At 32.7% G+C, this 13,303-nt stretch overlaps 1 protein-coding gene across 1 annotated transcript; it reads left to right on the top strand.

The window, feature by feature from the left end:
* Window positions 1–2,003: 2,003 nt before the first annotated feature.
* LOC108332831 (uncharacterized) lies at window positions 2,004–3,631 on the top strand. Its single transcript, XM_052870177.1, has 4 exons — window positions 2,004–2,387; window positions 2,464–2,865; window positions 3,200–3,476; window positions 3,573–3,631. Exons 1-4 carry the CDS (start codon window positions 2,004–2,006, stop codon window positions 3,629–3,631), a joined length of 1,122 nt encoding a protein of 373 aa, XP_052726137.1.
* Window positions 3,632–13,303: the final 9,672 nt, after the last annotated feature.

Genomic DNA, 13,303 nt, shown 5'->3' with positions numbered 1-13,303 from the left:
TTTAAAATTTTGTGCATTTAAGTAAATTATGCTTGGAAGTACAATTTCAAAAATGAAGAAATTATACTTCCAAAACCATAAATTTGGGGGAAGACAAATTTTTAAAATTGAAATCGTATTCAGAAGCACATTTTTATTTATTTATTTTAGAAATAGTGTCTAAAATCATAATATCTATATATTTAATATTTCTTTTTTAAAATTGTGCATGATAACACGCTTTTGTTTTGTTGTTTTAATTGCTTTTCTGTTTTTCTTTTCAGAAAAAAAGTCACTAAAAATGGTTTCCACTAAAACTTTGGACTAAATAACATTTCGCTACAATTTCTTTTCTACAACTCTTTGATTTTTTTTGAAATAAACTAATTGATTTTTTATTTAGAAAAACTTATTTTAAAAAATTATGTGATTTTCTATTTTAATTTAATATTTTTATTTAATTTATTTTACATAATTTTGCATAGTATAGTTATTTATTTTAATAATGGTATTAATTTAATATAATTTTTGAGAAGGTTTAATTATGTTTTGGATTCTTAATAAATTTGAAAACTTTTAATTGAGTTTCTATTAAATTTTTGTAGTATATTGAATCTTCAAAATTTTTAATATTTTCAATTGAGTATATGCAGTTAAATGTTTATGTTAACTTTGAAACTGATAATTATCTTACAATTTCACTCTGTTTAGATGTCACCTAATAATATTTTATCACAATAGATGAGGACGATTCCAAGATTTATTGTATTTAGCGAAAATTGTTTTTAAATTTAAATAAAACTTATAAAATTATAATATTCAAAATAAAAAATAAAAAATAATGAAATAAATATAAAATTGTTAAATATAAAAGAGTATTTCTTCTTACACCTCACTAAGTTCATCCTGCACCTCCAATTTTTTTTTAGTTCCAAGTGTACCCTGTCAGCAGCGTCAGTCAATATTTTTTGTTTTATAAAAAAGCTGAACCATTTTCAAACCTTCCTCTGCTGCATCTCACGCTTCAAACCCTACACCCCCTTTCTAAAACACTCTTCTTTTGTCTCCGCCCTCTTGTGCCACATCTGAAAGCTTTCTCTACGCTCCTCCCGTGCTCCCCTCCTCTTTCTTTTTTGGTCTTCCTTCCGCCTCCTCCCTGGTGTTGGTGTCCTTGTGGGCTGTTGTAGCAGGGTATCTTCTTCTCACAAATCTCACGTACATCAAGCTTTCTGGCATCCCGGTTAGTAATTTGAATTTCGTTAGAGCTATAGTATACAATGCATGATGCGTGATGCTAGAATATATGTATGTGCTTGTTTTCTGGTTGATCTGCTTGAGTTTGATTGATCTGTGTTGGGTTTTTTTCGCTTCGTCGTTGCTGGCCGGTGATGGGAGGAGTCATAGGCTTAACCGTAGTTGGACTTGCGATTAAAGCCTCCCGTAGTTGGAAGTGCGGATAACTGTGCTCCCAATTCGATTTGCAAGCGCAATTGGATCTGCGGTTGGGTTTTTCAGCAAATGGTGGTGTTATCCGCAGTTGGAACCGCGGCTAAGACTAATCGCACTTGGATCATTTCTGGTTTTTTGTTTTTTTTATTACGTTAATATATTTTATTTATTTTTAACATATTGTTTGTTTGTAAAATTTGATATTGATATATTCTTTAATTCTAATTTTTATATTTTGAATTATTTTATTTGTTTGTTAAACTTTGTTGAAATTGTTATTTTTTGAAATTTTTTATATATTATTTATTATGTATATAATTTTATTTAATTTTTTTAAATTTTTTATGAAATTGCAATATTTATTAAATTGTTTATTTAATTAAATAATTATTATGATCAGTAAATTTTATTTTCTTACATATTATTTTTTATTTATTTCTAATTATTTAAGTATTATATATGTAATTTTTTTGGAATTTTATATTTTTCGGTTACATATTATTTGTTTGAATATTTTTTATTATATAATTATTATTTTTTATATAATATGTTAATAATATAATTGGTTAATAGGAATGGTTAGAACTAGAGGTGCATCATCTTATCGTGGTGAGGCTTCATTCTCTCGTGGTGAGCCATCATCTTCATCACATGATAAAAGGAGGCGACCTACGCCATTTGCTCGTAGAAGACGGGTAGAAGAATATCGCGTGGACGTCATTGATGAGCATGATTATGAGGAGTGGGACGAGTTTATACAGCATGGACATGGTGAGGATGATTATGTTGAGCAGGAGGATGATTATGTTGAGCAGGAGGATGTTCAACAGCAGGATGACTCTAGTGAGGAAGAACTTGAAGCTGGAGGTGAAGATGGTGGATTCCCAGGAGGTCCACATGACACCTCCTTACTTACCCACTATACCCAACATGTTGCATTTGCCATATGGCAAGGCCGAGTTAGTCATCAACCTAAATGTTAATTGTTTAATAATTGTTAGATAACTTTTTTATATAATTGTGTGTTTTTTTTAGGATCGAAGGTGGATAAAGGTGGTCTTCCATGGCAAAAAATTGAAGCATTTTGGAATGTACCATGAGGTCATTGAGCCTTATATCTCCATGTCAGGGTTGGGTTATTTAATGAACCTCTCATACGAGTATGTCGATCATGGATTGATCGTTGTCCTTTCAGAGGGGTGGCACCTAGAGACTAATACTTTTCACCTACTGATAGGTGAGATGAGTGTCACATTAGATGACGTTCTGAATCTGCTCTACCTACCCGTCATGGGTCAATTTTGTGAGGTTGAGAAGTTAGAGTATGATGAGGCTCGATCTCATATCATGGAGCTGCTTGGTGTGGACCGCGCCAAAGCTTCAGCTGAGATGAAACAATCACGCGGTCTAAAAGTTAGGCTCAGGTGGCTACGCGAGGTATACTAGGAGTGCATTGAGCAGGAGCGTTGGGAGTGCGCTGCTAGGGCATACTTGTTGCATATGCTTGGATGCACAATTTTTACGAATAAGAGTGTCACTCTAATTCGAGTCTCGTATCTCCTTCTCTTGTGAGACTTGAATGCTTGTTCGAGATATGCTTGGGGAGCAGCAGCACTTGCACATACATATGAACAGCTAGGAGATGCTAGCTTCAATGGGGTCAGACAGATAGCTAGATATTCTACTCTTTTACAGGTACATTACCATCTTGTAAGTTTATTTTAATATATTTTAGCAATGAATAAAACAATTGAAGTAATTTTTTCTATAGAGTTGGATATATGAGCACTTTCCTGCCATGGGAAGGAGGAAAGTGTTTGAGAGCTACACAGACCTTGATCCACGTGCTTCACGATACATACCTCTGAGGGTGGGTTGGAGTTTGACTGAGGGCCGGACATATCTGGATGCCCTCACTTATGATGCGGTTATTTGGCATCCATACGTTTCGCACAGATGTACATGCCTATTCGTGGCCATATCTATGTTTTCGGGATGGATCCGACTAGGCGACATGATTCATCGGCATCTACCTGAACGCGTGTTGCGTCAGTTTGGTTTTCAGTAGATCATACCACGGTCGCCTGAGACTCTTCCGATGCCAGACATTCCTACGATTAATCTACATTGGCTGTGGTATGTAGAGCATGCCATTACTAGTGTCGTTGAAGCTCATGAGCCATATGCGTGTGTTGATGGATAGATAGCGTGGTTTAGGCGAGTGTCGCACCCGTACATCACTCCTGGCGACGACAATGAACGACCCAGTCTTTCACTGCGCATGAGGCGAGACCTTCCAGATGATAGGCTGGTGCCTTCAGTTCGTCGTAGACGGTCGGCTGAGCTAGGATTGTTGGTATGTATTGAAACTAAGGGATATGATTTTTTTATCAATTTTTGTTCTTGTTTACTTAATACATTTTTTTTAATCTTAATTTCAGGGGGGTATAAGGCGTGTGATCAGGATGTTGCAGGGGATGTTAACCTGTCGAAACGTCACAGAGGGCACTATAGCTTATCAACGTACTACTGAGACACTGCAGGTAGCTCGTAGGTTTGTTGAGGAATATGAGTCTAGTAATAGAAGAGGTGGTCGTCATGTGCGTGGACGTGCATCATTTTCTTGAAAGGACATTGTTATATATGTTTACCTTTTTAATGGTAATTTATGTAACGGTTATTTATACTTTAAGTATTTAAAATATTGCATGTTATGTATGGTTTTAATACTTTAACTAATTATAATATATTTAACAAATTGTATGAATCGCCTTTGTTGAATCAAATTATATAACGAAAAGTATTTACAATTGAAAAAAAAAAGTTACATAACAAACATAATTTCAGTCTTCTCCAAGATCTATATAAGTCGAATTAACTCTCATTAACTCCATAAATGATTGCATCCTATGTGTATAAAATGAAGACCATGCTCGCGCCTGTGGGTAACAATGGTTTGACGAAATTATGTCCCCCATGGGTAAGGGACAACCCTGTTGTAACTGAACCTGAAAAATTAATATTAGTAAGTGAATCATAATGGGTAATATTCACTTTTGATACGGAGGTTTACCTGTACGAAATGTCATTCATTAACAAATCCAATGCATAGGATCCGATGTTGTGTGATATCGGTAGGCGGTGAAGTGTGTAGTGGAAATATGGTAAAACTCTGAACATAGGACAAATATACTAAGATGACATTGTATCGATTTGCAATTGCATAGCCAACGTCTGATATGGTCATCCATTTCTTAGCATTAACCTATAATGCATGTAGGTAAGTACTTATGAAAAGAAATACAAAATTATAAATATGTTATGTTTATGAGGTAAATAAGAAATACCTGTGATCGATCATGGACAATAAAATGATTGTCGTAGTTCTTCCAATCGATTGTAGCTTCCTACTAGTTATGCGTATTCATCACGCCACTGAGTTAATTCTTGGTAGAGGTCATGTCAGATAACGGGCCATGCCTCTTCACCTAGGCCCAACATAGCAGCAATACATCGATAACCGCAATGACCATCAACAACAACATCTAAAATGTATGGATGACAGATCGGATGAAATTGATTTAATATCGGTACAATCCTTCGCATTTCTTCTTTGGCCTTCGATTTAAATTTTGATTTTCGTGATGAGGACTCTGTCATCGAATGTAAAGTGTCAACGTGCCCAAAATATGATGGGTCACATTTTGTAGACCTCTCATGCCGTGCAACTTTAGTCTTCTGTGCACCTTTTGTTTTCACTTTATGCGAAGGAGCAACCATAGATGTTATCTCTGGGCAAGCAATTTTCACCATCTTCTGCTTTATGTCGACTTTTTCACCAATGTCAACCTTCTTGAATCTTTCTTGTACCAATTCAACTTCACGATCAATGCTAAACTCTGGAAACGATTCATTAGAAACAATACTTGAAATGCTTAAACGGGTCCACATAACATGAATTTCACCAAGAGGAATTAATCCAGGATGATATCGTGCTAATACACAAGCACATGGTAGGTCGTACGTCAAGCTCAAAATGCATCCACAACAAGCACTGTCCATACCTATTTGATTCACTCGCTCAATTTCATCAACAATAAGTCCTAGAGCGTATCGTGAAACACGTCCAACAAGTATTCTATATATCAATCCTTTGTAAGCATCACTCATTACATTAAGACTTTTTTCAAAGGACGCATTGATCTTATTATGTTGTAGGAAAATGACGTTATGCATAGCATCCCAACACGAGCATAATCCCAATAATCTCTTCAGGTTCTAGTGCGCAGACTCAACCCTGTCACATATCACATTAATACATTACACATAAATATGAAATACATAAGTACACAAGCCAATGAAAACAAAAATTAATTGTTTGTTGTAGTGTTTCCTAGATGCATAACTTTGTTCGTCCACGCCTTGACAAAGTATGTTTTGTACAGAATGATCCAAGTGCGATTGACATAATAAAAAAATAGAGGTCATGCATAAGAGGCATACTCAAGACGATGAACATAAGCACTAAACATCGATTGGTCGTCAGAATCCATGACATTCTGCCACACTTCCATCAACACATCCCATGCCTCAACCTTATCCACTAACATCTTGCATTTCGCTCTAACATTTTTCGTAATGTGAAATGTACATAGAATCTGATACGTCTCCGGAAAGACATTACTAATTGCATTTATCAAAGCAAGGTCTCTGTCAGTGACAATAACGCATGAACCGCCCTCTGATGTCAATAATAATCCTTCGAACCTTTCCAATGCCCAAGTGAAATTATTTTGGCGTTCACTTGAAAGCAATGCAAAGGCGGTTGTGAATGTCAAACAAGTTGATGTGACTCCCACAATCTCCAGCAACGGAAGTCGATATTTGTTCGTCTTATACGTCGTATCCATTAAGAAAATAATATTAAATGAATTGACTAAGTTCACTGAATCGGAATGTGTCCAAAACAGGTCACTTACCACGTCAGAATCGTCCAAACATCTACTTATCTGGATGTATTTGTCTGTATCTAACAACATCATCAACTGCTGCATTTCAGTTCTCGACCCTCTCAAAGATCGTTTGTACGTGTATCTCACATTATATATTTGTTTTATCGTGGTCACGTTATCTTCATTATGTTCTTTCAGAGTCAAAAGAATATTTGACGGCTTTACTTGACTATTAGTCATGTCCACAAGAATTGATTGTTCAGCAGCATTTAACCTCCCTGCGAAATGATGACCGACCAAAGTCTCTACTAATTCATGGTTGTGATAGCTGCACATAACCTTTAACACCCAACCCTTTCCTTTAGGTTTACCCCTCAACCTAAACGGACACTCACATTTTCTTGTGCCAGATACACTAGGTTGAACATCTGGCTTATACTTCCTATACTTCCCGCTTCTTTCACAGCCTAACAAAATAAATCTCTTTCTTCCAGCTTCACCAGTTGTTGTGTCAGATTTTATTATGACGACAACAAATCCAAGATCAAATGCAATCTTTTGAAATCATTCAATTAAATCGGCGCGTGATGGGAATATTTGATCAGTGGAAAACTGATCTGTGTAATCACCCTCACCCACTTCTTTTAGAAAAGAAGAAAACTCCGACATAAAATCAGAATTTATTTGATAATCGAAAAATGGATAGTTATCCATCTTATATAATTTAATATAACCTACAATAAATATTACAGTATTAAAATTTAATAAATAACAAATAAAAAATTAAGGAAAACTTTTAAAATTAAAATCAAACTATAAAGAAGTTGTTTAAGCTAATTTTAGTGAAAACTTATATTTTTAGAACTAGAAATAATGATTATGCTCCCCGAACTAGATAGAGTATCTTTCTTTTCGAAGTGGACCTTAAGTCCAATTTCCAGAATCAAAATATACTACATTTCTCATCTTAAAGCCGCACTAATAATACATAAATCAAAAGATATACTGTTAGCTTTTACTAAGGGCAAGAAAAAGATAATTAGAGAAGGACATTGGGTTGCTCGAGAAGGCAAAAGAATGGTAAGACAATTGGAGAATAATTGAGAGACCAATCTACGACACAAAGGTAAGAAGATTATAATGGACACTAATATTTTCACTATTGGAAACTTCATAACCCATCCAACTCAGGCTTACACAAATAAGTACTTGATTTTACGTAGCTGACAAAAACCAACGACAGAAACTAAATGTTGTTATGCACACTCATGCAGGTTGCCAGACAAGTGGCTTTGCAAGCATCACGGTTACAAATTTCAATTCTCCCACTAAGCACAAAGGTCTACCAAACGGAGGATATTCTAAAAAGACTAAGAACATGAAAATACTAACAAAGCAATCCACGATATTATAACAATACTAACAACATGAAAGCAGTCACAAAATTTATCTCAGTGGCTGAGTTTGGGAGACGAAGCTTGATCTTTACTTCCATATTCACTTTTTCAACATGAAAATCAACTAAGCTAAAAATTACCCAGGAGGTTTTTCCCAACTTCGTGAAATGGAGGTCATTCATAACTAAAACTATGACTAATAACTAATACATCTAGCATAATCCATAAATAACAAATATTAAATAAAAAATCATATACCATAATACAAAAAACACAAAGGAAATTAGGCTGCACAGTGGAAACACACTTGAAAGTGCGACCCTTAAAAACCACATATCGAAGGGAGGTTACGAGCAGCCAAAAATCGAAGTGTGGTTGTCTATAATAGGCGTTCGAACGACGTCAATCTAAAACCGCAGGTCCAACTGCGGTTAAGTGTGTTTAAATGAAATGCTAACCTGTGATATCTTCTTCCTCTCGCCCAATGCCACAACACCACCACCAAGGATCACCCCGCACAGATCACCGCCACCACGAATCACAACCACCAACTCAAAACACTCACCTAGTGAACAAAATGCCAACAATAGTGAAAAAAAATGCTATGCTACAGTGAGTGAAACAATGGGAACGAAGAAGAGGGGTGCATGTTAGGGTTTATACAAACAAAAAAATATTTGGGTTGTTGGTAGTTAGGAAAATTGTTGGTGGTTAGGAATCATTAATTATGTTTTGACTTTATTAAATGAAAGACAAAGATGTAAAATTACGGGTGCAGGATGAAAGAAGTGAGGTGCAGGAAGAATCACTCAATATAAAATTATAAAATTATGAAATTATGAAAATATAATTATAATTATATATTTTATATTTTTATATTTTTTATTTTGTATTTTATAATTTACATTGTTAATTAAATTTAAAACAACATTCGTTAAATAAAGTAAACATTTTTAGGAGATCTCGTCATCATTATCTCTTATCTCTTGTAATAAATTATTATATGTCGACATTTAAGTAAGGTGACATGCAAGATAATTGTCATGTTATATAGTTAACCGAAGGCTTAAATACTCATTTGGTTTTGGTTTTCGTTCAACTTTTCAATATGGTCCTAGTTTATTCTTTTTTTTTATGAAATTAAGTCCCAAATTTCGCAAATTTTGATCAACTGAGTCCCTTGAGCTAACGATGTTTGAATTGTTAACCGAACAATGTACAAACTAGATAATTTTTATGACGTGACCTAATGTAATATTATTGTTTAATGTATTGTGACTTGAATTTTTTAGTTTGAGTTAAAATTAGGTTGAATTGAAATTGCTTTTATGGTTGAAATTGCATAAGTGACAATAACAATAGTGCAGAAAAGACATATTATATATGTAAAATGAACATATTATGGCAGGTGCTCTGACGTCATAGTTTTAGGTAGCCATAGAAGGTTTGTGCATTCTATGACGTAGAGGAAAAGTACGTCATAATAGGTGTTGTCTCCTATGACATATTTTTCTGTTGATTGACAAAATATATCTCGTCGTTTATGACATACTTTCAGCTACTAGTCATAATATATCAAAATAACTATGACGTAGTTCTATTTACCTGTCATAATACCTCGACTTCTATGACGTAATTATTTTCACCTATCATAATTTCTTTAGGTTCTATCTCGTTCACTTATCATAATATGTGTTATTTACAATTTACCTATTATGACATACATTGTTATGTGCGTCATAAAAACTTTTTTTAAAAAAGTTTTATACAAGTGGTTTTACATTTAACATAATCTGATAGATAATGTCATGTACGTCATAGAAATGTTGTCTTTTTTCTTAAATGTTATTCCATTTTTTACTATTTTATCCAATGAATTTATCTGTAAATCAACAAATTCAACCGTACAAACAATATACGGAATTCATTTCATATACTAAATTGTCCAATAATATTTAAAACATTATTTGTATATAAAACTATATATTCAATCGAAATATTACATTAACGTACATATATAATACTAAATTGTAGTCAAGTTTCTACAAGTTACTCTCACTGAAAATAAAAAAAAAACCAGTTGGTTCTATTGTCTTTTATGTCTCGACCTTCCATTGAAGATGAATCATTAAAAATGTCCAAATAAAATAATGGATTTAAAACAATATTATAATGAACAATTAGATAAGTATTTAGTCAATTTTTTAATACCTTATTTCATGAATCAGTAATGTTTTTACATAATACCCACACTCATAGTTTCCCAATTGACGTCGAAACTACAAATTAAATACAAATAATTACTAACATCGAATTGATCTCATGATATATATAAGTGGAGCAATGATACACTAGCCAACATGCTTGAATAGTCCCTACTCATGAAATAAAACAAACAAAACAACAAGAAAATATTTACAAAACTGCAACAACGTCGAGGACCTCAAAACCAAGGACTCAACCAACTAGGATAACCAAAACAACTTGCTAAACCAGCCCTAAAAATACTACACCAAAACCAGAAATGTGAGTTGATCATAAATCAACTTAAAAGGCCAAAATGCTACACCAAACGCCAAGACTGGATCATAAAAACCTGGTATGTGTTACCTACATTCAGACCCTACCAAGGGGAAGTATATAACCCTACTTTACACTACAAAACATTATATGTTCATGAAACTATTCATCACAACCTATACTGCATCTTGATCAACAAGAAGGGTTGACATAGGACATAGCGAGAATCACAACAACAAAAAAATAACAATCACAAAAAACAAAACAAAGGTCAACCTCTCTTACGTTAGATGTCATTATAATGTCATTGAAGTAAAAGATGCAATAAAAAACTCTAGACACATAATATTGCACCAAACTTTTCATACCACATGGTAAAATTAAACTTGAGGTGAGAAACCTATAGACTTTATAGGCAAAATTATACTTCACCACTAAGAATTATCTTTATCACAAGAACACAACAAAATACAAAAGAGTACAAGGATAAACTAATATTCAAAAGATTTAGCTTAATTAATCATTATATACCAATTAATAAAGTAAACATTATAATGTAGAAGTCATATATTTCCATAAACATTTGATCATAAACTTAATTATCTGGATACATGTCATTAACATAAACTTCAATGTAAGCATGCCCTTGTAGTGGTATTTATGCTCTACAGTGTAAAAAAAAAAAAGGTTATCTCCCTACCACTTACAAGGCTAATCCTTTTTGCGTCTAGGACCAAAAGTCAAACGGTTAAGACCTTCTACGACTCTCATCACATAATTCATTGTACTATATTTGAGTATGAATAGTTATTAGAGTTCAGGATACCTCGTTTCTAACCCTCATATGTCAATGCATACACTAACAAAACCACAATCAATCCTCCTTGGATTAGTTCCAACCACTCTCAAATAAACATCATAAACCAACCATTATATTAACATTTACAAAATCATACATCAAAACATACCACAATAAAACATATGAAAATAGAGTTAGACTTTGATAATCTCGCTCAACAAGAACATTTATTCACTCAACAAGTAGTTCCTAAATGCACACTCGCCCAATGACCAAATAGCTCTCACCCAAGGAGATTATCATCGAAACTCATAGACTTAAATTCTCACAAAAGTTATCCAACCACTGTTAAGTTAGTGAGCTCTCTGACTTTGGTTTCACCCAACGAGTATAATCTTGTCCAACAACTACCAAGTCAGTAGCTTTCTTACTTTGACTTCGTCCAACGAATATATTTTTTCCCAACGATTATCAAGTCAATGAGCTCTCTGATTTTAGTTTCGTCCAACGAGTATATTCTCGTCTAATGATCACCAAAGTTAGTAGCTCTCTAACTTTGACATTACCCAGTGAGTATATTTTCGCCTAACGAGTTAGCACACTTATGCAAAACATAACTTTGTAGATTTATGTCAGTCCAGCCTTGTAAGTTTAGTCAAACAGCCAAACACGAATGTCTAATTCAAATTTCACCACATTCAATGATTCAAACAACACCATCTATAATACCATTCAGGCAACATCCTAAATTTTATCATGCAATTCAAGCAAAACAATTTATAACCCTAATTTCAATTATATTAACCTATTCTTATTCACACAGCTCAATCATACAAGCAAAATACCATACAAACATACAATTAGCAATTATAATCAATCACATTAAAATTGTGCAATTAGCTTCCCATACCTGAGAAACAAACTAAATTGATCAAGAACTCTTAAAACACCTTCCATTGCACATGAAGTTTTATCTTTTCCTATGAACAACACAAACACGATCATGATACACCATTAAGTCCATTGATTAGCACAAACTAGTTAAGAAAACTCAAACACTATATGCAAGCCAAAAAGAACCACATACAAAGAAAAAAAAAATGAATGAATCGAGAAAAGAGATAGAAAACTAACTTACTCTATTGAACAAATTGGTTGGACATGAGTGAAGAGCTTGCCACGAGGATTACCTTTACGTCCTCAATCTTCAAATAAATAAACGGTGAGAAAACCTAAAGAGAAAGAAAAGAACTCTAAGAAAAAAGTTTTTAGAATAATAATGTATTTTGAAATAATGAAACTATTTATAAAAAAATTATTTATATTTTAAACTTTTAATATTAAAATAATTGAATTTAATGAACTAAATATACTATCTTAAATGTACTAAATATACTGCCAATTTAATGACATAATTTTCTAACCTCTTAATATAAATATATATATATATATATATATATATATATATATATATATATATATATATATATATATATATATATATCAATGAATTAATTGTCTTAGGAAAACGATTTTGTTTTTAATACATATTAAGTCAACAAATTAAATCTGTTTTAGTTGACATTCCAAAAATACCAAGTACTATATGCAAACGTTTTCTGCACGGAGTTGGTAATATATTTTGATGAAACAAAAATTTAATCAATGTAACCTTGGATATTTCAACAACTATTTATTGAATTAGCTGTTAATTTTCAAATATTATATAACTATATAGTTGAATACACGGCACAATAGTCCATTTTGATCACTCTTTCCCTATTAAAAAGAGAATTCAACACGTTTCAGCCTTTTGAAAATATATTATTAATTAAAGTATTCAGTTAAAACTTAAATAAAAAAAAGGAAAAAGTTTCCAAAGGTTTAACCTTAATAACCTCAATTTGTGTTTTCCATAAGTGATAATTAAATTATATAATATAATCCAAATAACTAACGGAATCTTGATTTTATTTATTTATTTGATTTTTTTCTATTTATAAAATAATACAAGCTGTGTTTTCTTTGCCTTATGTTGTCAAACTCTTTAAACTATTGTACGACGATTTACATAAAGTATTACGTTAACTTTGTTTTAAAAAAATATTTTTAAAATTTATCATACAATTAAAATTCTATCAGTATAAATCATGCATAAAAAAATATTAATCTAATAGGGTTTAATTATGCTTTGAGTTATGATAAAT

Source organism: Vigna angularis, chromosome 11, assembly GCF_016808095.1.
Source record: "Vigna angularis cultivar LongXiaoDou No.4 chromosome 11, ASM1680809v1, whole genome shotgun sequence".
In the NCBI taxonomy this organism is placed as follows: domain Eukaryota; kingdom Viridiplantae; phylum Streptophyta; class Magnoliopsida; order Fabales; family Fabaceae; genus Vigna; species Vigna angularis.
Note: the sequence above shows the minus strand (reverse complement) of the source record. Positions and strands in the feature narration are given on the sequence as shown.